Source organism: Prionailurus bengalensis, chromosome B3 (genome assembly GCF_016509475.1).
Source record: "Prionailurus bengalensis isolate Pbe53 chromosome B3, Fcat_Pben_1.1_paternal_pri, whole genome shotgun sequence".
NCBI classification, from domain to species: Eukaryota; Metazoa; Chordata; class Mammalia; order Carnivora; family Felidae; genus Prionailurus; species Prionailurus bengalensis.
This window is the reverse complement of record NC_057355.1, coordinates 107,703,187-107,728,419: the sequence shown is the minus strand read 5'-3', so window position 1 is coordinate 107,728,419 and position 25,233 is coordinate 107,703,187. Positions and strand designations below refer to the sequence as shown.

The 25,233-nt window shown below is 40.1% G+C and overlaps 1 protein-coding gene across 2 annotated transcripts in view; it reads right to left on the bottom strand.

Annotated features, from left to right (window-relative positions):
• The window catches only part of PPM1A (protein phosphatase, Mg2+/Mn2+ dependent 1A), a 52,289-nt gene extending 31,039 nt beyond the window's left edge, over positions 1–21,250 (bottom strand). Inside the window, exon 1 of one of the 2 annotated variants that reach the window (XM_043556291.1) lies at positions 20,943–21,250. In XM_043556291.1, coding sequence (XP_043412226.1) covers positions 20,943–21,234 — 292 coding nt within the window. In that variant the 5' untranslated portion in view covers positions 21,235–21,250. Of the gene's footprint in view, positions 1–17,437; positions 17,486–20,942 lie in introns of those variants that run through there. The other variant, XM_043556292.1, reaches the window with a different exon arrangement.
• Positions 21,251–25,233: the final 3,983 nt, after the last annotated feature.

The window sequence follows — 25,233 nt, the reverse complement described above, 5'->3', positions numbered from 1 at the left end:
AGCTGGAAAAGGCTACTTACTAATCCTTACCTGGGGCTATACTTTGAATGAAGTTAGGTGACCAGTGAGCAGAAGTATAGAAGTCTTTTAGTCTGTCTTTTCTTGGGAGAGATAAGGCTGATTCTGATGCTATCCAGAATCAGGAACCACACCTCCAATATAAGACATGGTTTCAGACTGGACACCCTAGGGCCAAGATGTGGGCACATACAAAAACACTGGATAAGGGCGAAAACAAAAAACTTCTAACATGAGAATGCAAAACCGAATTCCAAAACACAGGAGGGAAAAAAAAAAACAACTAACATGGACAAACAAAACAATAGACATGAAGAGGAAAAAATTTTAAACAGAAACCAAATCAGAATAGGTGGCTATTAGAGACAGAGATCCCGAAAAGGAAAAAATATTCACTGAAAATTAAAACAACTGAGGCCACGTAAACTCTAGCTGAATAAAGTCAAGAGGGTAATTAGTAAATTGAAAACTGATACTTAGGTAGTATCTGGAACATAACACAGAGATTAAAACGAACACCACAAAAGCAATATTCAAAAATTTAGGGGCGCCTGGCTGACTAAGTCAGTAAAGCATGTGACTCTTGATCTCAGGAATGTAAGTTCAAGTCTCACGTTAGGTGTAGAAATTACTTAAAAATAAATTTTTTAAAAAGACGGGGCGCCTGTGTTAAGCGTCTGACTTCGGCTCAGGTCATGATCTCACAGCTCATGGGTTCGAGCCCCGCACCAGGCTCTGTGCTGACAGCTCAGAGCCTGGAGCCTGCTTCTGATTCCGTGTCTCCCTCTCTCTCTGCCCCAACCCACTCGCATTCTGTCTCTTTCTCTCTCAAAAATAAACATTAAAAATTTTTTAAAAAGAAAAATATAAAGGTTAAAGAATTTTCTAGAATTGAAAGATACTCGTCTTTAGATCAACAATGCACATCAACCACATATTTCAAGGAATACTTACATACGGCACAGCATACACATATCTAGGCATATGAGAATGTGTTTAGAATAGTAATATTTATATCACACTTAAAAACAGGACTCTGTCCTACATACATTTTACATAGATTAATGTAATCACTGCTACAACCCCCCCACAACACAGATAATATCTCATTATCTCTGTTTGCAACTTGCCAAAGGTCACACAGTGGTGACAGATACAGAAAAGGAATCTTTTTAAAACTATCAGAGAGAAAAATTATATACAAAAGCCTAACAGCTAGGTAGAAACCAGACTTCTCAGGGAGTCAAGTTCCATAATACAATGAAATAATACCTTGAGGGTACTAATAGGAAAGGGGGGTACCTATTAGCCAAAAAGTCTTTATTTGCTAAAAAAGAAAGAAATGTATAAAATATACTTTCAGACAAAAACTACAGATATCTACAGGCCACACTCTATTATTAACAATATTACTAGAGGATATACTTTAGCAAGAAAGGTAAATCCAGGAATGAGATATAAGGAACAGTTAAGCATAATAAAATATATTGGCTGATTACATTAGGTGTTAAATATAAAAAAGAAAATGACTTTTTTATGCTACAAAAAGAGGAAATAAAATTATAGACAGTTATACAGAAGATAAAGGAATGTTGTGTTTAATCAAATATGAGCTCACAGAAAAAAAAACTCACCAAATATACAAGGACATGAGTAGGAGTTAGCATGACAAATAAGATATAAAATAACTACGTAAGGAGTATTTAACAAGATTTCTCTCTCTCTCTCTCTCTCTCTCTCTCTCTCTCTCTCTCACACACACACACACACACACACACACACACACACACGAAAATGAGAAGAAATTTTTTAAAAATCACCAGGCAAATTGGGAAAGAATTAAATGCCACTTTTGGAAATTAAGAATTAAAAATTTATTTACTTATTTTTAATGTTTATTTATATTTGAGAGAGAGAGAGAGAGAGAGCGTGCGCACAAGCGGGGTGGGGGCAGAGAAAGAGAGGGAGACACAGAATCAGAAGCAGGCTCCAGGCTCTGAGCTGTCAGCACACAGTCTGACACGGGGCTTTAACTCATGAGTGCCGTGAGATCATGACCAGAGCTGAAGTCAGACGCCTGACTGACTGAGCCACCCAGGTGCCCCGAGAATTAAAAATTTTTTAAAAGAATTAAAAATTTGTTGATAACAAAATTTCAAAGGATGACAACAGACTAAAAACGAACGCAATAAATGTAGTTGACTGATTTGAAGAAATAAATAAATAAAGTTATGTTCACTTCAAAAAAACCTACAACCAAAGGATGAGGGAAAGGGGAAGGAGAAATAGAAAATCAAATTCTCCATAAACAGAAAGTAGCATAAATAGTCCACATAAGTAGGTTCTTAGAAATTTAAGACTTGGACATTGTAGGACCCCTGAAAGCCCAGGAACTATTAACTAATCTCTCTCTGTTGATGTCAACTCCCTAGAACATGGTAGTAGTAGCAGAGTTCTTTATACTCTATAATCAATATTTATTCCACTATGAAATCAGAAAACACCAGTAAAATAATGGTACCTTACTCTATACATACAGCTTAATCTCATTTAACAAACGCTCCTCTAGTATCTCATATTTTATTTTTAATTGTGTATGTGAGAGAGAGAGAGCACACAGGCAAGCAGGAGAGAGGGGCAGAGGGAGATAGAGAATCTTAAGCAGGCTCCACACTCAGCACAGAGCCTAATATGGGGCTCATTCCCACAACACTGGGATCATCACCTGAGCCAAAAATCAAGAGTCAGATGCTCAACCAAGCCATCCAGGTGACCCATTATCTATTTTCTAAATATACATAAATCATAGTCTCTAAATTTGTACATCTTTATTTATTTTTATTTAATTTTTATTTATTTTTGAGAGAGAGAGTGCAAGCAGAAGAGGGGCAGAGAGAGAGGGAGACCCAGAATCCGAAGCAGGCTATAGGCTCTGAGCTGTCAGCCCCCCACCCACCATGTGGGGCTCAAACTCACAGACCACAGATCATGACCTGAGTTGAAGTCACTCTTAACCAACTGAGCCACCCAGGCAGCCCCATCTTACTTCAGTTAGAAGTTTCTTATAGGGTCCATTAATTTGCAGCTCACAGGGCTAACACCTCCGGAATGTTGCTCCAATCTCCCTCAGGCCTAAAATATTTTCACAGGTTTCTTATTAAATATTCTTTTAGGGACGCCTGGGTGGCTCAGTCAGTTAAGCGTCCGGCTTCCACTAAGGTCATGATCTCATGGTTCGTGAGTTTGAGCCCCATGTGGGGCTCTGTGATGACAGCTCAGAGCCTGGAGCCTGCTTTAGATTCTGTCTCCCTCTTTAGATTCTGTCTGCCCCTTCCCTGCTCATGCTCTCTCTCTCTCCTTCAAAAATAAACATTAAAAAAATAAAATTTAAATATTCTTTTAATAAAGCTCAATCTGATAGTCAGTTAAATCAACAAATAACTGTACTCTTAAGTTTCTCCTACAATATAACCTATAAAAGAATTATGCAGATTTATAATAGAGTTCTTTTGAAAAGAAACACATCCTTGTTATTAAAAAAAATTATTCACACATTTTATAAACTTAGGGTTCCAATACTAAAAACATTTAAATCATATAACATATTTCATGTTAAATAATGAATCTCAATTGTTCTAAAGAAAACTATCTTCATCACCTGCTCCTTTAAAAAGTTATATACAAATACAGTACGCAATATTTTTGAGAGAGAGAGTTGGAACAAGCACAAGTTGGAGAAGGGCAGAGAGAGGAGAGGGAAAGAGAGAATCCTAAGCAGGCTCCACACCCAGCATGGAGCCTGATGCAGGGCTGGATCTCACCACTGTGAGATCATGACCTGAGTGGAAATCAAGAGTTGGATGCTTAACCAACTGAGCCACCCAAGCACCCTGGCAATATTTCTGAGAAGGAACTGAATATAGGGTTTTAAATATGTCATCAAAAATGTAAAATACACACACAAACAGTTCCCATCAGTTTTGTACTCCCCTCCTCCCAAATTTTGACTTTGCTTATTACAGGATTTTACTCCTTTAAAACTTGATGTAGGACTGTGGCTCTTTGGGGGCACTTTTAGCAAATGCTCTTAAAATCCTACTGACAATTCTAATCCAACCAGAAGGCCTCTGATCTATCAAATCAAATCTTCTTTGGCAGAAGCAACCTCTCAATTAGTGTGATTCTGCCCCTCCAATTTGAAATTCTAGAGGGGACAGTGCCATTCAATTTTCTGTGGAATATCTCTGAACAATAATCCCAAGCTAATAAGGGTTTCCCATGCGTGCTGCACTGGTTCAAACCTGAAGATCTTCAAACAACCCCCAAAAAACAAAAAACATACAAACAAACAAATAAACAAACAAAACCATGACTATAGTTAAGCTTCAAAGTTCCTATACAAAGTTCTGGAAAGAAAATATATCAAGGGCATTAAATCTCATCAGAAAATGGAATTATCATTTGTGTCTCACTGACATTATGACTAAAATTCAACATTCAGAACTGAGAACTTAAAAAAATCCCTTTCTTCTACTACATTATAACATCTTTGCCTTTTCTTCCCTCTAGGTCTTATTCTCTCCTACACAGCCTCCAAGTTTTATTCTTGTATCTACAAATTCAGTCTCCTTGCAAAAACTTTATACCATTTCTCTTCCTGTTCTTACAACCTTGATCACAATCTGTTCTATTTTCCTGTTCTTGCCTTTAATTGTTTCTCATTCTTGGGTTGAGGGGAGTAAGAAGGTAGAGTTCAGGCAAGTCAGCTGCGAGGGGAAACATTTCAGTGAACTCATCAAGATTGAGTTTACAAGGTAGAAGAGAAATGGCTACTACACACACTTCAGGGAAAGCTGAGGGGCTACTGAGCAACCCACAGTACTGGAGATGAGGACTAATGGAACATGTTCTTTGAAGTTTTAATGCTAGTGAAGAGCCTGATTCTTAGTTTAAATTTGGATACAGTCTTCCAATTACTGAATAATTTTTCCTGGTCAGAGGACAAGGAAACCACCATTATTCAAGCTATAAAAGGAGGCTACATTATTCATCACTGGTTATCTCATAAGATATACAACATGCTTATAAACTGATCAGAAAGTTATCTAAGATTGCATTTATATGAAATATCAAAAAAAAAATCTACAGAGACAAGAAAGTAGATGAGTGGTTGACAAGGGCTGGAGGAGAGGAGAATGGGGAGTGACTGCTAATGAGTATAAAGTTTCTTTGGGGGAGATATAAATGTGCTAAAATTACATTGTGGTTAATGGTTGCACAATTCTGCGAATACACTAAAAACTACTGAGATACAAACTTTAAATGGGTCAATTTTATGCTATGTGAGTTATATCTCAATAAAGACTGTTCAATAAAGCCATTTAAAAAGATGGTTTTACAGTTTTCTGTATCTGTATTTTATTTTGCATAAAAAGATTATTTTTATTTTTTTCCAAGTTTATTTATTTATTTTTGAAAGCAGGGGAGAGAACGAGTGGGGGGAGGGACAAAGAGATGGGGAGAGAGAATCTCAAGCAGGCTCTGAGCTGTCATGGCAGAACCGGATGTGAGGCTCATCTCACAAACCCTGAGATCTTGACCTGAGCCAAAATCAAGAGTCCAGCGCTTAACTGACTGAGCAACACAGGTGTTCCTGCATTAAAAGATTTTTAAAGATGACTATAGATTATATGGGACAACATGGAAAATACTACATTAAATTTTTTCACAGATTATCTGAAAACTTCCTTAGCTGCCCAATATTTCATCTTACAGCTTCAACTAAATATTGACTTCACTCCTTGATTTAAATATTTCTTCCAAAAAAACAAATTTCATCCAAAGGAATTATAATGCAAAAAAACTGTTACAGAGTTAAATAATACCTAAATTTAAATGTCCTAAATTAAAATCTTAAAAATGAAATTTCAAAAAGCAAACCAAAAGTGACCAAGCAAACCAAGCAAAATAAGTCAAATACAGCTCTTCCATGCTAAATAGCATTTCCATGAAGTCCATGACACAGGTCTTTTTTTTCCGACCAAAAATTATTCAAAAATAATTAGTCTTCGCTGAATTAGGTAAAAATATACAACTACCTTGGGGGTGCCTGAGTGGCTGAGTTGGTTAAGTGTCTGACTCTAGATTTTGGCTCAGGTCATGATCTCATGGTCCGAGATCTAGCCCCATGTCAGGCTCTGCACTGAGCAGGGAAACTATTTGGGATTCTCTCTCACCTTCTGCCCCTCCCTTGCTAATGCACACACGTGCTCAATGGCTCTCTCCCTATCAAAATAAATAAATAAACTTAAAGAAAAATGTACAACTTACCCAAACCATAGTTACTTTGTGCAGGCTATGAGCAGCAGTCTCAATTTCACATGGTATGTGCAAGTCAGAGCTTGTTGCTTTTGATGTTTCCTCCATGTTTTCTCACAATTTATTTACTTTATTTTTAAATTTTTAAAATTTTTATTTATTTATGGGGGGGGGGGGTGGAGAGCAAGGTGCAGGGGGAGAAAAAGAATCCCAAGCAGGCTCCATGATCCAACGTGGGGCTCGATCCCAGGACCCTGGGATCATGACCTGAGCTGTAATCAAGAGTCAGTTGCTCAACCCAGTGAGCCATTCAGGTGCCCCATATTTCATGATTTTTTAATGTGTCAATATCTTCTAGACACGTGCCGTGATATGAACTACATGCTCCATAAGGTAGTCTTATTAAACTTCTAGGTATGTACTAGAAGTACATACAAAGGTATGTACTGCATAATTTTTAAAAGTAAACTTTAGAAGTACATAATTACCTAAAAAATATCTAAGCTCAATTTAGTTTGAGGTTTCTAGTGACTATAAAAATTAGACACTGACCTATTTTCACTAACAGCTATAGTATGAGCAAAACATTGAAAAGATGTGGAAAACATGGAGCTATTTAAAGTTTTCTAAGAATGTTCTATAGTATTCACAATTTCAATTTGCCTCATCTGTCAACTATTTCAAATTTCTCAGTTTTGAATAACTGTCTACAGAAGTGGATTCAATTTCCAGTCTGTTATTTTTTAATCCTTGCATATTTGAGGATTCAGACTCAGACTGACCTAGAAAATAACTGACTCCCTTAGCCAATCCATCCTTTTTCCTTTTGCTTAAAATAAACAAACCCCCGTGTGACTGAGCATTTATATGTTTGCTGATAACCTGAAAGCGGAAATAAAACTTACTAAATATTTAAGACAATAAAAGATTTATTGTCTTAACAATATGTAGCAATTCTAAGTATTTTACACAAAATACAGAAAAGAGGACCAAAAAATATTTGCCTCTAAGAGAAAGGCTTTGGTCCATACATTTCAAAACAGATTCATTCACTGAGTCCACAAGTTTTGATGAGATGTTTTGTGTATGGAAAAGGGTGTTGGGGAAGAGAAAACATTTGTTTTTTTTTAAGTGAAGATTCTATCTTTCTAAGAGCTTAAAAAAATATATACCCAACTACCTCCTATACTTGATTAGCCACACCTCAAATGACATGACCTAAAGTGAATTTTTCAATGCCCTGCCACTTCTACTCAGTTCCCTGTGTCAGGAAATAGATCTACCATTAGTCATAAGCTCACAGAATCCTGTATTCTACCCTTATCATAGCACAGAAGACCCTGTGAATTCTCACTCATTTTAGATTGTAAGATCCATGAGGGAAGCGATTATGTCTTTTTTGTTCATAGTACTTTGCATATAGTCAGACACTTGTTTAATATGTAGGACAAAGGAGTGACAGCCATTATCATGACTTCTCTCTTGTCAACAGAGTTAGGAATTCTTTTCTACCCAGGAAAGGTATTCCCGGACGATGACCTCTGCAAACAAACTATATCCTACCATTTCCATCTTGTTATTCTACAAAATGCATTATCTAATTTTTAAAATCTCTACAGACATTTAATTGATTTCTAGTAAGAAAATATTGGACCCTAAAACAAATGTGCAGCCTATTAATCAAAAATCTGATTTTCAGATTAGTGTTCATTAATGACTTTTAAAAGTTTCTTGACATCATTAGTTACATACTCTTATTGTTGAAAAATGCCACAGAAGACATACCAGAGGAAACAAAAGAGAAAGATGTAGTTTTGACTGTAAGTTAGAGCCTATACAGTCTCTTTCCCTGTGCTATTTATCTGCTCAATCAATAGTCATGAATGGGTAAAATTTTAAAAGTCTTTTCTATATGAGAAGCAAAGTATAAGGTAATTTAAAAAAATTTAATGTTTATTTTTGAGACAGAGAGAGAGACAGAGCATGAATGGGGGAGGGTCAGAGAGAGAGGGAAACACAGAATCTGAAGCAGGCTCCAGGCTCTGAGCTGTCAGCACAGAGCCCGACACGGGGCTCGAACTCATGGACCGTGATATCATGACCTGAGCCGAAGTAGGACGCTTAACTGACTGAGCCACCCGGGCACCCCAAGTACAAGGTAATTTAGACACAAAGGAATAATTTCTGAGAGCTAAGAAATCCACTTTCAGGGGTGCCTGGGTGGCTCAGTCGGTTGAGCGTCCGACTTCAGCTCAGGTCACGATCTCGCGGACCGTGAGTTCGAGCCCCGCGTCGGGCTCTGGGCTGATGGCTCAGAGCCTGGAGCCTGCTTCCGATTCTGTGTCTCCCTCTCTCTCTACCCCTCCCCCATTCATGCTCTGTCTCTCTCTGTCTCAAAAATAAATAAATGTGGAAAAAAAATTAAAAAAAAAAAAAGAAATCCACTTTCAATATATTTTAGACAAAAGTATCTTTAACTTAGTCTGGGAGTTTTAGTGTGTAAAATGAATTAATCTCATTTGCACTTAAGGAGCTCCTTATTCTATTGACTATAGCAAACCATTACACTAGATCACACTAGACCCCTGACTAGTAGAAGTACTTACTTATACTATCAGGAAGCATTTACATAGATAGAGAAAAATGAAGATGACAGATATGGAGTAATTAATACAGGGTTAAGTTGTGGGTTGACAGCAAAACAAAATCTGCTATTTCTAAGATCAGCCCCTAACATCCCAAACAGGCTTACACACTCTCAGCAGGGATAATAACTACTGTTTTAAATAGTGAAAATTTTATTTACTATCTATTTACATTCTAAAGCATAATGGCATACTGCAAAGATGTTTTTCTAAAGCCTGGTAAGCAATCTGTAAACAATTGTAAACCTTGTAAACAATCCTGTTTGCAAAACAAGAGAAGAAGAACCAATATATAGCCACTCATTGTTTACCCTTAATATTTTCATTTCTGAAATTTGGTAACAAAGGTAAGTAAGCAAGTTGCATCTCCTATAGATATAATGTCAAATTAGATGCACTTTTCTACCACTCACACTAAAGAAAAGGAGCAATAGTTAAAAAACAAAAACAAACAAAAAAAGCCAAGGCCTTTATTCAGTCAGTAATGAATTACATTCTTAGAAACACCAGAATAGTTCTTGAATAACATATTAAGAGAAATAATTAAGCTACATATAGCATGACTCAAAACACACAAAAAACCCATTTATCTATCTACATCCCTGCCTGAGATAGTCATAACACAGATTTGAATAAAAAGAACGAGCCTAAATTTAAAATGGATTGTACGTGACCTATGCTCTCATAGTTTGCTATATTTCTGGCTCACAATCAATTTTCTTTGTCATGTGTTCATCAGAAAGTAAGCAAGGAGACTACAAGGATTAAACAATCCAATATTGAACATCTACTTAAAACAAATGAAACCTGGTCCTTGCTTTTAAAGATTTATTTTAAAAAAATCTTAATAATGAAATATTCCATTTATAGTATAACTTTTACTGTAAGCCCAATTAGGTAGCTTGTGCTATATTCTTAAATTCACTAAGAATTCTTCTTAAATTCACTAAGAATTTCATTTGAATAAGGGAATGATGAAATCATGTCAGTGGGTTGCAAAGTAGTGAACATAAGTAAGGTAAAATTGCATGTGGCTTATGGTACCAGTTATATTATGCCTTTATCTTATATTCTTTTTATGTAACAAAATTTAATAGTTCTTGGTAAAAAGCTCCTTTTTAAAAAAAAGATTTTATTTTTAAGTAATCTCCACATCCAACAGTGGGGCTCAAACTCACAATCCAGACATCAAAGGTCACATACTCCATGGACGTGAGCCAGCCAGTGGCCCCAGTACTTGGTAAAAAGCTCTAAAGAGAGCTGACATGATGTGACATATGACACTATACTTTTCAAATTTAGTGTACACGTCTACCTCAGACCCAGCTCAATCACAAGATTCACTCATTGAGTATGATGGAAATGTAGTTATAAGCTTCAAAATCAAAGATTTTCTTTGTATCTATTTATTTAGAGAGAAAAAGAGAGAGCGCGTGCATGAGCAGGGGAAGAGCAGATAGAGAAGGGAAGAGAGAATCCCAAGCAGGCTCAGCACTGTTAGTGCAGAGCCCGATGTGGGGCTCGATCCCACGAACTGTGAGATCATGACCTGAGCTGAAATCAAGAGTTGGATGCTTAATCAGGGCACGTAGGTGGCTCAGTTGGTTAAGTAAGCATCTGACTTCAGCTCAGGTCATGATCTCACATCTTGTGAGTTCAAGCCCCACGTCGGGCTGTGTGCTGACAGCCTGGAGCCTGGAGCCTGGAGCCTGGAGCCTGGAGCCTGGAGCCAGGAGCCTGTTTCAAGTTCTGTTTCTCCCTCTCTCTGCCTCTCCTCCCCTCCTCCCCCCGCAACGCTGTCTCTCTCTCAAAAATAAATGAACATCAAAAGAAAAATTTTTTTTAAAGAACTGGGTACTTAACTGACTGAGCTGCTCAGGCACCGCAGTATAATCAAAGATTTTCTAAACCATCACAACTGCCAACAATTTCTTTTAGCAGAAGCAATAAAACTGCATATATATAACAACTATGAGAAGTCCAAGGACATGTGTTTAGCTTCTGTTACTAGCTGTGAAACTGAACAAGTAACTTAACCTGTCTCAATTTCCTCATCTGTTAAGATACAACTAACAGGAGTATCTACCTCATATACAGAAATATGAAGATTTAATGAGATAGTAATTAAAAATTTTCTATGATAATGCCTGGCATACTGCTCAATAATATTAGCTATCAGTGTTAGTAGCTAATGTTAAAGCTAGAAAAACTTAAAAGGCACACAAAGAATCAAATTTATGATTCTGGTCTCATTAGTATCATACCTCAATAAAGGAGTCTAAGCAGCCACAGACTGTCTATATAAAATTATTCATTTTAAAATTAAAAAGGAAATTTTACTATGCATTTTTCAAATACTGGAAATAGTTTAACAGTTTGATATAGTTTAAACTTTAGCTTTAAGGTTCATATGAACAGACTATACATAATGTTAGACATTTATTTTGGTTAAAATTAAATCAGTTGAGTTATCTCCCATCTTTAACTAATACATCATCTAATTACTGTGATTCCACCACTCCGGTTAAAAGGTTGCCTAAGTCATAATATCTGCAAATATAACTCTGGAAAGAGATGCAAGATTATGAATGTCCTATTAACCCTTAACTGGAAATTAAAATGAAACCATTAGGTCTAGAATCAATCAACCTAATTTTCTACACCAACGTAAGAACTCTCCCACATTTCTGATTTGTATGATCTTCACACTTAAATATCCAGGTTCAACGAAAATAATACACAGGAAGAAAAGCAGCAATGTCCACTACTTGAAAGCTCTTAACTTTTTCCACCACCTCCAAAGCAATCACTCCCACTCTCAGGTAGATTGTGCCTAATATTTACAAAATATCTGAGTATCTACTATCCACAAGGTCCTGTGGTAGGCTTCAGGGATAATAAAAAGCTATTGTATTTTCCCCGTCAGAATTTGTAATTAAATTGAACAATTATAATTACAACACAGACACCTAGCAGTATACTATTAAAGCCACACAAATAATACAATAGATACTACTATAGAAGTACAGAGAAATGAGAGATGAAACATTGTGATCAGAGAAGACTTTGTGGGAGAGGAAATACTAGAAAAGAGCTTTGATACAGAGGAAAGCAAAAGCTGGAAAAGGAAGGGCAAGAATTCCAAGCTACCACTTAGCATGAGTGACAGACAATCCACTGAGAGAAAAGTACAGGGTGTGTTCTAGAGATGGAAAGTGTACCAGTTCGGCTGAAATAGATCAGTCCTGAGGTTCAGTCATGGAAAGTGTCAAAAGCCCAACAAAGATTTCTAAACTTTATTCTGGAGGAAAAGGGAATCACTGAGTATGCTGAGCAAAGAAATAATATGGTGCAAATAGTTTATTAGGACGGGGTTTGTAATGGTTTACAGAATGGGGGAGGGAGATGCAGCACAAGATGAAAGTGGGAAAGACCAGCTGGAGTGCTGAAACCATGGTCTGGGTATGAAGTGACAAGACCTGTAGTATTTCAATACAATTTTTCAACCTTAAAGGACACAGGAGCCACCTGAAAACCTTAATATATTTATGTAAAGACTCCCTATTTTTTTTTTTTTACAAGAACTGGTTAATTAGAATAATTTAGTTTTCTCACTCTCTCACATTTTTTTCCTGTAGCAGTATCTTCTTGCCCATTTCTAATCATAGACTGTAACTCCTCTTCAAAATAGCAACCCTTGTCTTTCCTCACTTACTGATCACTCTAGTCTAAACATTCACGGTTGCTTTATCACTCTTATTCTTTATCCTCTGTTTAACTGTCTATTCCCACCTAACCAACTCCAAACCCATGACCTCCCCAGCTTCATATAATCAAATAGATCTAATCATACTCTCTTCCATTACCTCTTAACTTTTTCACTTTTATAGATATATATAAGTTCTATATGCCTACAATCTTTACAACTTCTTCTAAAGTCTCTACTCAATCTCTTATAGTATGGCTTTCAGGTTCACTGCTAAAACTGTGCTCAAAGACTCAGTAAGTCTCTATTCCTGTATCTCAAGATTTCACAAACTCAATAGCAGCTACTATTTATCTAGTACTTTCTTCATGGTAGAAGAAGTCAAGTATTTTACACAATCATCTCACTTAATCTTCAAGAATATCTTATGAGAAAGACTTTTCCATATGACAAATAAAGAAAACTAAGACTTAGAGAAATCAAGTGGCTTGCTCCAAATAACCCCACTAGGAAATTCTACCACCTTCTCCCCTCTAAAGCCTTTAATGTTGTTGTATTGACTGTATGTACGTAGAAACATTTCCCTTAATCCTTCATTAAGGATACCAACCATTTGAGAATTTAATATTGATTCCATTCCTCAATCTGAACAATGACAGGTGAAGACATAAAACTGTCTAGCTCTGTTGACTTCTGAAACTTGGGGAATGACAAAATGAATTTAACTTCTGAATGTTTTCAGAAGACACTCTTGTAATGGATGACTTAATCTGAATCATAGTGTTAACATTCAGCTTTTCAATTTTTGATTCCTAGGAACAAGAAGAAGGCTCATTTAATTGGGACAAATTCACTTAGGAAGATTTTGAAAATACTTTTATATCTACATAGTTCTGATTCTGGCATGTTACTTAGATTCTGAGTCTGTATTTCTTCATTTGTAAAACAGAGATAACATCATATATGTTAGAGGGTTGTGGTGAAAATTAAAGCTTGACAAATAATAAACTATGGCTTTTATTATTCACTTTATCTAGAAGTAGTTTGGTCTCATAGGATTTTAATTTAAATCATACCAGTGACAAAAACTCTAATGACTTTCAATCCAGATCCTACATAAACTCAGTCAATGGATTCCAAATAAACATATTAAGAATTATAAAAGCTCAAGCTCCCTTCTTCATCACACATTCAAGGAATGTTTAAAACATCTCTTATTTTTATAAACACATGTATCAATAGTCTACTTTATTAATACACATTAACATCTAGTACTTTTCCCTCAGTCTCTTTAAAAAATTCTAAAGTCTATTAGATTTTAGATAAAGGTACACAGAAGCTCACCTCTCTTAAACCTTTACTTTCTCCAGCTCCTCCTACCTGCCTCAGCAAAAGAAAAGCTAGGTAAAGAGATTATCTAGGTAGTATATAGATAGCTAGGACTTGCAAACGTCAAAATCATCAAGCAATATATTCTGGAGACTCAATCAAATACAAAATCTTTACTCATGTAATATGAAGCACATTAGAAAGAGCAAAAGAAGAATATAATCAACCTTTTGATTTTGATATCACTTAACCCAAGCTCCTTTCATATTAGGGCAGTTCGTCATCCCAGACAGAAATTCATTGAATTTCTTGGTTAATAATGCAATAATAGATGAAGCAACTGAATTTTAAAAATTTTGCCACCAACATTATTTGAAATGTAAGAACACATTCTGGCATAAAATTACTACCCAAGGTACAAGAAGAAACAAACTTTTGCCCAGTTGCCTCACACCTTCCCTTCACCCATCGTCCACATATTTCACAGGGCCACACCTTGTTTTATCTTCTTGCTTAACTCTTATAGGACTCCACTTGAGCCAATTTTCTTACATGGCTGCCTCACTTCTCTGATCTAAGGACGGAAAGTAATCAGTACCACTCAGAGGCAGGTGCTCAGGCAAGAGTTCGATAATCACTGGGGGGGGGGGGGGGGGGGAGAAGGAGGAGGAGGGGGATCATCAAAATATCACCCTATAATTAATTATTTCTACATGATCATAGACTTACACCTTAAGAAATTAATCCAGCTCTCATGCGTGAGCACTTCAAGGATAATAAGCTCTCTGTGGACATGTCAGTCTTTAAATTATTAAATAAACATTCATAGTTAAACCAGAATCAGCTACACATTCTGTCGGCCATTATACAGTCTAGGCATAATGTGAACAAATTCAAAGACTGTAAGTTTTTGGTAACTGTTTAGCAATGTTTACAATGTGACAACATGACGTTGCTATAGATTCCTTTGGAAAAAAGTTAGGTATTAGGAAACAAATTTTCACACAAAGGTTTATTAACAAGTCAAGATAGCAAGACCCAGCCTGAACTCACAGAAAGATATAATGTGTTCTTATAACGCCCTTCACATCAAACTACCCAGGGTCCTGTGCTTGTTCAAGCCTATAGTCTCAACCACCCTCTGTCTCCGACCTAAGAGTTCTTCCTTCCTCTTTCTCCTAAGAGTTTTTCTAGACTTCCCAATCCCAACAGAAAAATCAATAAAGCCTACCTACAGGACTATCTTCCCTAAAGAAGAATCACAAATTTAAAATTCTTTTAATTAAGACACTTATTTCTAAGTAACACACATCTTTAGAACACTGAAACATCTAAATGCCTGGTATGGTCAAGGCATACTGAATAGACAATGTTAACAGAATAAAAAAATTTAACAACTGGGCATGCATTTGACAATACAGTATACCACTTTAGCTTTACCAATATGCAAAAGCTGAGACTTAAAAGGTTAAAGGATTTGTCCATGGACACATATTTTGGAGCACAGCCATGACTAAACATTTCTTATCTCCCAGCGCAGTGTTCCCTTCAACAGGTTATATTGTAATTATGATCATCACTTCAGCCCTTCAATCTAAAATATAAAAAAATACAACCTGTGTTTTAAAAGAATGTGAAAACAAATTTATGTAAATTTCCACCAAAAAAGAAATTTTGACGACGCCAGCATTTAACACAGTTATTTCTCAAATATAACCTGAGATAGCTAGCCAAACCTTACTGGTCTTCTTAATATACCCCTCCCATAAAAAAATTACTTCACTGAGGTCAAAAATGTTTGAGGATATCAAATCAAAAATGTCTTAAGCAACTTCCATGTGAAGTTCTCATTAATGGCTGCAACTTGCAACTTAAAAGTAATCATCCCTACATGACTGAATGTTTATTCAGATATATGTGAGTTATACATAAGAACAGAACTACAACACGAGGCCAGGGATGTGACTTTGGGCTTCAATTTTTTGACCAAAGAAACATTAAATCAAAGGTAACATCTAGGATTAGAAAATAGGCAGTGGGGTGGGTCACCATCTCTCTAATCAGTTTTCTACTCTGTAAAGAGTTACAGAAATGCAGTATTTGTAAAAAGCCCAATATGTTAAAAAGATAAAAGCTGTAAAAGTGAAGTTGTTCCAATTAGAGAGGAATTGGGGAGTAAGCCCAGTTGGACTCCTGTGAGCTCTGGAACTCAGAAAGCTCAGCAGAGTACAGTTTAAATAAATAAATCCTCTGACTTTTCAGAGCTCTTTGCATCTTAAAAAAAAAAAAAAAAAAAGTGGTTGGGTTTAAAATCCCATCGTGCGAGTTTGAAAAGATTAAGCCTTTTCCCTCAGAACCATTTTTTTAATTTCGAATGTCTAATACCTATATCCCACTGATTTTTACACCTCCCATTACTCTTCCAATCACTTCTTACAATTCATTCGGCTCATTATTCCAATTAGCAGAAAATTCAGTGGGGAGGGTAGGGGCGGCGCAGATTTCTTTGGACAACTTAAGAACGACCTTTGTGGATTTGTAAGTCCCATGCGGTGCTTGAGAAGAGAGAAGGAAAAAGACCTCAGGTGGGTGATGAAATGTTCAAAAACGTATCTAAACTGCGGTTGCTAAAAGGCTCTCCACAGCCAGCTGTCTTTCAAGAAAATATTTAAAATCTACAGGCAGAACAGAACCATACCTCAACCATCAAACTCTGACGTTAAGAACTTTTACCAATTTACACAGTTAAAAATACGAGAAGAAATCAGTGTGATTTACTCCAATGCATTTGTTCGATGCCTTAATAATGAATGAACTGGAGGCATCACAGACTGGAGTTCAGAAAGAGCCTCACTCTCAGCTCAGCCCCCCTATAAACCTGAAGCAAACCGTCCAGAATTTGGTGCCTCGAGGCTAAGTCCGGTCCAGAGGAAGCCAACCCCCTTCTTTCTCCCGGCCTCCCTCCCAGGGGTTGGAGCCCTGGGCGGCCCGGCGGGCAGGGGCGGGGGGAGGGGGGAGGGGGCGGGCGCCGCGACGCCCCACTCCTCGCCCCGGAAAAAAAGTTCCGCCCGCCGCTCTCGAGCCAGGATGGCCTGCGGCCCTCGCCCGCGTCGCGGCCACGAACACCCGCCCGGCCTCGGCGGCGGGAGGGTCGCGCCCCCTCCCCGCGCCGCCGCCACCAACACTCCGCCCCCGCCTCCCTGCCGCCACCGCCCTCGCGGAGCGTTAACCCCTCGCCGCCCGCCGCCCGGCTTCGGGAAGGAGGCCGGGCCAGGGGGTGGAGTTGTCGTGTCTCCTCCCGGGAGCGCCCGGGCAGACGCCCGGCTTGTTTACAGGCCCCAGGCCCAGGCCTGGCCGCCACCGCCGCCGCGCAGGCCCGCGCCGTCCGCCCGCCCGCCCTCGGCCCAAGCGTCACGCTTACCCGGAGCAGCCGCGGGCGGGCAGGTCCCTGGTCGGCCAAGGCAGCGGCGGCGACAGCGGCCGGGGAGGGGGCTGGAAGGGGGTCACCGCGGCGGCCGCCGGCCAGGTCAGGCCGGGGAGGGGGCGGAGGAGGGGAGGAGCCGGGCTGCGTCCGGGCCCCCGGCTCTCGGCGCCCTCGCGACTCAGATCATCCGGGCGTTGGAGCGGGAGGCGGAGAGCGGGTCCCGGAGGAGGAGGAGGAAGAGCCAAAGATTCATCGCTTTCGCGCCCCACCTGCCTTGCGCCCCCCCACCCCCCCTCCCCAACCACCCGTTCTGGCGCTGCAGCCGCCCGAGCACCCGAAGCTGCGGGCCGGGCCGGCGCCGAGACCACTGCTCCCTCGCTCCCGCGCGCGCTCCCGTCCCTAGCGCCGGCGCCACCGCCGCCTCGAGCGCGTCCCCGCGCAGGCGCGCTCACGACGGCGCCGTGCGGCCCCTCCCCGACTCCTCTGTCAGCCCCGCCCCGGCGGCTCAGCGGCCGCTACAGCTGCGGCGCGGCGGAGCAGCTGGAGAGACCCGGATGTCGTTGGGCAGGAACTGCGGCGAGGGCCGGCAGGCGGGGGAGGGGCGGCCGCAGATGACATCACTGCCCTACCCTGCTTCTCTCGCCGCAGCCCCCTCGCGGCCAGGGCCCCAGGCGAAGGCCGAACGGAGCATCCGAATGCCGGATCAGAACCGGCACTGGGGTCGTTATGCCCCTGGTGTTGGGGGCTGGACAGAGTGTGTGAGTGTAAGGCGCCCCGGCCGTCGAGAGCTTCTCCAAGCCCGACAGTCTGTCCAGCAGGGACTCGGGAGCTCCCCCTTAGGGCGTCGGCTCCTCCCGCCCCGGCGCTTCCACTTGTCTTAAATACACACCCCACTCCCTGCAGAGACGCCGTTCTCTGAGCACCGAGGACCGACCTCTTTTCGGCGCAGTCGCGGCCTGGTTGCCGCCTCGCTGCTGTGGTTTAAACGCACTGTTGGATACAGGCTGCGGCCAGACCCCCTGCCCCTGGGCTCTAAGCCACCCTCACTAGTGACCCTGGGAGCCCCACGCAGGTGCTTCTGCTACCACACACCTCGAGTCCCGAAGGGCAGCAACACCCTGCAACCACCCATTCACACGCGAATGCAACCGATACACGGGGCACATGCTCTGAGTTTCTGGCAGGTTTTCCATCTGTAGGTCATCAGATTCCACATTGTATTTATTTGCACATGTTAGACAGTCACGTGATTCTGTCACAGGGGACCTCCTACGACCTCCAGCGAGGTTTAAGGAACTAAAGATTTTTCAAAATCTGGAGGATAATCAGAAACGTAACAGCTGTTTCTGTTAAGAGTTAGAGATCAACTGAACCTAATTGAAACTGCACATGCAGGCGGCCACAATCCAGTTTAGCTAGCTGGTCTACGGAAAACCGACCCACGCTGTTTGCAGACGCCGGGATAGAATGACAAACCCTAGGCGGCCAATGAATCAGAACTGGGAGCAGTACATCACCAGCACGAGTTCCCATTGGCTGGGGTGCCTTTCCCTTTCTTGTCAGAGGCTTAACCTGTTCAGGGATTTGACCTATACCACATTTGCTGGAAGAGAAGTTTAAAAGCAAGATCCGCGTTTTAAAAAGATGCTCTTGTGTATACAAAGAAAAACCAAATAGTTCAGTGTAGGAGGCAGGTACTTTAAAAAGAACACCTGAAAATATTAACCAAATTGTGTTCTGGCCAATAAAAAGGTTAGTATGTGATGAGTCCTATCCGTTTTTATCTGAGGAACTCACTGTAGCAATTTTTACATTGCTACTTACTATCTCCTAAAACCACTTTGCCCCACACCTCCTAGATCAAAAAGCAATCTATTTTTTCTTTTTGTCATTCAACGAACACTTAGCTGTTTTTGAAGCTGTGAAAGGCATTTCCAGTTTTTTCTACATGACTTTCTTTGAGGAAGTTTCTGTTCCTTTCACGTTTAGGCCTGGAACCTGACAACAGGATAAAACAGTATCACCAAATAGTCACTGGGAGGCCCATTCTTCAAGGAACCCAAAAGTCACTCTACCCAATATCTATGGTGTTTGAATTTCTTAGAGTAAGATGACGATGGATCTTTTCCAGGTATACAACGTGAAAATAAAATTCGCTTATGCATTTGGTCCCAGTATCATCTGAGGACACATTTCCTAATTGCTTCTCCATACACTTGCCAAAAAAAAAAAAAAAAAAAAAGGAAATTAGATCAAAGATCTTTGAAACTGTTCTGTATTGAAATCCTTAATACTTCAGACAAGTAACAGCATGATTTGCATGCTAGTGGACTCATTACCATTCTGAAACTGAAAAGCCCATGTGGCAACCACCATTTGAAGTGCCCTTGGAAAACAAATTTTCTTATTCATAAGGCAGAGCCCGGACAGCCAATGGCAGTAGTGGACCACAGTGAACTTGAAGGGCTTTCCTATCTTTCTGCTTCCTTCGTTCAGGCTCCCATATCTTTCTTCTCTCTGTTCTACACTTGGAGGAGAATCTGGGTCAATTATAGCAGAAGACTATAATTGAAAATTAGAAAATATGAGCATAAAGAGATTTTGAAGAAGGCTGCACAGTGTACCACAGACTGCTGATAAAGTTGTACCTTCCTACTATTTCTTATTTCTGGATACAGCTTGCAGGGACATTTTGGTATGAACTAGGAAACTCATGGGTTATAAGCTAACATTTTAAAGTTTGGAACAAAGATATCTTAGTATTGTCTGAGTAAATATGCTCGATCTTATAATATCCCCCTCCTTATTATTATACTAAATATTATGTTTCCTAAATATGCTATGGGCAAAACCCAACTATTTAGAAGGGAGGAAAGGACATTGAAAAAAGAGAGTTAAAAGTTTTCTTTTCGTTTGAACTACAAGGCTTTGCTTGGGCCTCCTACACATATTTGGGATGTTCATAGTGAGTTTCTGTGAAACATCAGTGAGCATATATTCCCATAATTGCTTAGTAATTTTTATAGGTACAACACAATCCTACTTTGCGTCAGAAATCTGTTTACATTACAATTACCAAAGAGGAAGATTTTCTGAAAGATTGGCTTTCAAGTCCTGAATTTAACTGTATGTGATTAGCCTAGTAATTGGAAGGCATGCGGTGAGGATGGGGGTGGGGGCCGAGGTGAGGAGTCTGAAGCTCAATCTGGTTAACAATAACACTCTCTCTTCTTTCCCTCCACAATCGTAATTTAAAGTGAAGGTTAAATCACTTGTTCCCAAATTACTATTGTGAATCCACCCAGGAGAGTCACCCATGAGACATCCTAGCTTGGGCCTCTCAAAATAAGGGTCGCCCTTTAAGTGACCCCTCTAGGAAGCACCTGAGAATTCCCCTCGCCTCAGCCATCCATCCTTTCCCACTGAAGTCAGTCACTCACTACTCAAGAATCACAAAGTCAAGCAGAATGAGATCCAACTCTTCCTCCTCCACCTTCATTACCTGTTCCGCGTTTCTTTCTCACATATATCCTCTTCATATGTCTTCCTCTTCTCTCTTTTCTCATCACTCTTCTCCCTTTCTTCTGTTCTTTTTTGATCTCCTTTGCCCTTCTTTTCCCCATTCTTCTCTTCTCACTTTTTCTTATCTTAGCCCAAATTACAGCCTCTGCTACGCACTTTCTCCTGAAGCAGTACAAATCAGTGGATAGTGCCCCTAAACTAATTTTGTTGGTGGGGGGTGTACCCCCCACCCTGGTCCTATTTTCTCCATCGTCCCCCTCCCCTTGCACCATGTCAAGTCATGAAACACTTAGGTCTTTAAAGGACTGTCACAGAATGAGAAGGATTAGAGAATCCTGCCCTGTGTGACATCACTGAGGCAGCTCCATTAGGGTGGAGCAGACTGGAGCCAGCAGTCTTGTGTTGCCACTGTGACTCCTCCTAGGCCTTTTGAGGGAAGTGCAGGCCACCATGAACACCACAGGCCAAGGCTTGGAGAGTCTTTAGAGGAGGCTATCACCTCAGGAGAACTGTATATGGCCACAGCTCCACAACATTGGTGTGGATCCTTTGAGACAAATTCATTTGTTCAACAGATAGATAGTTATGGTATGCTAGGCTGGAAGTAGATAAGGATATGAATGGGCAAAGTGCTAGCCCTCAAAGATCTGATATTATAATCAGGGATATAGACACAAAAGCAAACAAATAAGGAAATTAAGATTGTGATCAGTGCTATGAAGAAAACAGATTGGGGAGATGATTTGAAACAGGTGTTCAGAGAAGACCTTTGTAAGAAGGTAGCATTTGAGCTAAAGGATGAGGAGGAGTTAACTTTGCAAAGAATCAGGGGAAAGCTTTCTTGGCAGAGGGGTCAGCATAGGCAAAGGGCCTGATGTGGGAAGACTCTGGCAGAAAAGTTGTCTACAGGCCAAAGAGAAGTTCAGCAAGCATAAGGTATACATTTTTTATAAAGGCAATCAAGTTTAGAATTTCAACTTGGGATATTTGGGATACTTAATCAAATTCATGTAGAAACCACCTTCAACAGAGGGGCATGATCCATACAAAATAACTTAGTGAATTTGTGTGGCCCCAAAAGGAAAGCAGCTTGAAAAATCAAAATTACAAAATCAAAAGATCTTTATTCAATAATTAAAAATAAGAAGCATTCTATCACCCCAGGGAGAGATCCCCTCAGACAATCCAACAACAGCTAGAAATGAGTAAAAAGAATCTCTTTTCTCCCAATATAGATAGCTACTCTCAGTAAGTGAAGACTAGCAAAAATTTGGACTTCTCAGAAACAGTTTTTCTGGGTTTACTGTCTATGGTAGGCATTACAGAAGATCTCAAACCATATCTTTGAAAGCTGCAACACATTTTGCATCCTTTTTTTTTTTTCATGTTTATTTTTGAGAGAACACACATGCGAGCAGAGAGAATCCCGAGCAGGATCTCTACACTGTCAGCACAGAGGCTGATGTGGGGGTTTGAACTCACAAACCATGAGATCATGACCTAAGCCAAAATTAAGAGTCAGATGCTTAACCATCTGAGCCACCAAGGTGCCCCCCCCTCCATTTTGTATCCTTACTGGTGGTGGCCTGGTTGAACACCAGTGATGAAATGATAATCATAATAAAGACTTTTTTCTGTATCTGGCTCTGCAGTCTTCAAAGCACTCTCACTTAGACCAACCAGTTTAATGCTCACAACATCCCTTGTGGATAGGCAGGGCAAGGACTGTTGTTCTCATCCTTTCCAGAGGAGAAAATGAAGTGTCCAGTAGCAGCAACACAGGGGCACCAGAAGTAACGGCTGGTACCCAGATTTTCCCCTGCATCCTACAGATCATCTCTAGCTTTTACATGCCAGTAATAAAGGCAGCAAGGAAACTGTATGGGCTTAGAGTCAACAGCGGTGTGTGGAGCTGGCTTATACTAGCATTGAGAGCACACTTAGATTTTCAAGGAGTTTGCCAGTAGTTTGTTAAATAAAGCCATTATTAAAAATTAAATTATATAAAACTTCAAAGTAAATAAAATTTAAGCAAAGATAATGTGTATTAAAAACTCACCACTTATGGGGCGCCTGGGTGGCGCAGTCGGTTAAGCGTCCGACTTCAGCCAGGTCATGATCTCGCGGTCTGCGAGTTCGAGCCCCGCGTCGGGCTCTGGGCTGATGGCTCGGAGCCTGGAGCCTGTTTCCGATTCTGTGTCTCCCTCTCTCTCTGCCCCTCCCCTGTTCATGCTCTGTCTCTCTCTGTCCCAAAAATAAATAAACGTTGAAAAAAACAAAAAACAAAAAAAACTCACCACTTCCAAATTATTTTAATATAGCTTATTATTATCTGTGCTCTTGAGGTTACCTGTCTTGTGTCTGTGTGGTGAAAATTCTCTGTAATGTGTTATTGCACATCTCTTCTCACTGCTCTATTCAGTGACTTCACTTCAGTGGCTTGAAATTGGCTATGAAAGGAGTATTTACACCATAGAAATCAGCAAGTGCCACCATTCAGGACTTAACTTATCACTTTGTTGATTGTCTAGACTTAAGTGACAGAGAAACTGTCAATGCAGATTAAACTTTAAAAAGCATGTTGTGGGTACCTGGGCAGCTCACTTGGTTAAGTGTCTGGCTCTTGATTTCAGCTCAGGTCATGATCTCATGGATTGTGAGATTGAGCTCCATGTGGGGCTCTGAGCTGGGAGTAGAACACTCTTAAGGTTCTCTCTTAAGGGTCTCCCTCTGTCCCTCCCCTGATTGTGTGTGGGAGCATTCTCTCTCTCACTCAGTAACTAAATAAATAATAAATAATAAATAAATAAATACAAATACAAAGCATATTATGTCTATAGCTGTTACATGGTGACTGGTACACAACATCCAGTTCTGTACTAGAGCTATTCAGATCATTGACAAAGTAAGTCCCCATACACGTTTGCTGTTTCAGTTTTATCTTAAATATTAACCAACAGACATGTCAGAACTACATTTGGAAAAGCTGATTGTTACACATTTACCAGCATTCCACTGGTTCTCATCCACTGTGCCAACTGGGCCACTTACTGGCTCTGTGACCTTAAGCAAGTCATTTAAATTATTAGCCTCAATTTCATTCTCCATGTTCAACCCCCTTGGACATGGCAGGGATTTAGGGATGCTGACCCCTTGTACAGTTGAGAATCTGCCTATAACTTTTGATTCACCAAAAACTCAACTAATAGCCTACAGTTGATCAGAAGCCTTACCAATAACACAAAACACATATTAACACATATTTTGTATATTATATATAGTATATACTGTATCATTACAATAAGCCAGAGAAAAGAAAATGTTAGTAAAAAAATCGTAAGGAAGGGGAAATACATTTATAGTACTGTACTGTAAAAATTCTGCGAAAAAGTGGACACGCGCAGTTCAATCCCATGTTGTTCAAAGGTCAAGTACACTTCTTCTCATTGTATTGTAAGATTTAGAATAGATGAGGCACCCTTGACCACCATGTCCTTTTTCCTTCTCACTGGTAGATCCTTCTCCCACTACAGTTTGTATATGGATAATGCTCTCTCAGTCTCTCTTGTAGTCTAGAGCACAGTGTCCCAATCTATGTGCCAGCACACGCTGGTATGTCTTGAATGGGTTAGAGATGTGACACAGTATTGATCCCTTACGCCTTTGGAATATTCCAGTAAGGGTCAACTACTGAAACCTGAGACTGTCTTGTCTGGCCACAAGCAACCTCACTCAGGTACCCCTGTATGTCATAAAAACATACATAATCTTCCAGGGCACCTGGGTGGCTCAGTAGGTCAAGTGTCCGACTTCAGCTCAGGTCATGATCTCACGGTTTGTGACCTTGAGCCCTGTATTGGGCTCTGCACTGACAGCTCAGAGCCTGGAGCCTGCTTCAGATTCTGTCTGTCTGTCTGTCTGTCTGTCTCTCTCTCTCTCTCTCTGCCCCTCCCCTACTCACACTCTGTCTCTGTCTCTGTCTCTCTCTCTCTCTAAAATAAACATTAAAAAAATAAGTAAAACATTAAAACAAACAAACCATTATCTTTCTTATTTGTGTCATGATGTGAAAAAATTGGGAAGCACTGGCTTAAGGCATGGGTATGTGATGCAATTCTAACCAATGGAACCCAGGGAAAAGGCTTGGGAGATGGATCTGGGAAAGATTATTCTCCCTAATGATAAGAGTCACCCAAGAGAAAATGCCTTCTTCAACCATAAGCTGTTACGTTTATGTCTGAGCCTGGAACTTCTGAGCCATCTTGCAAAGA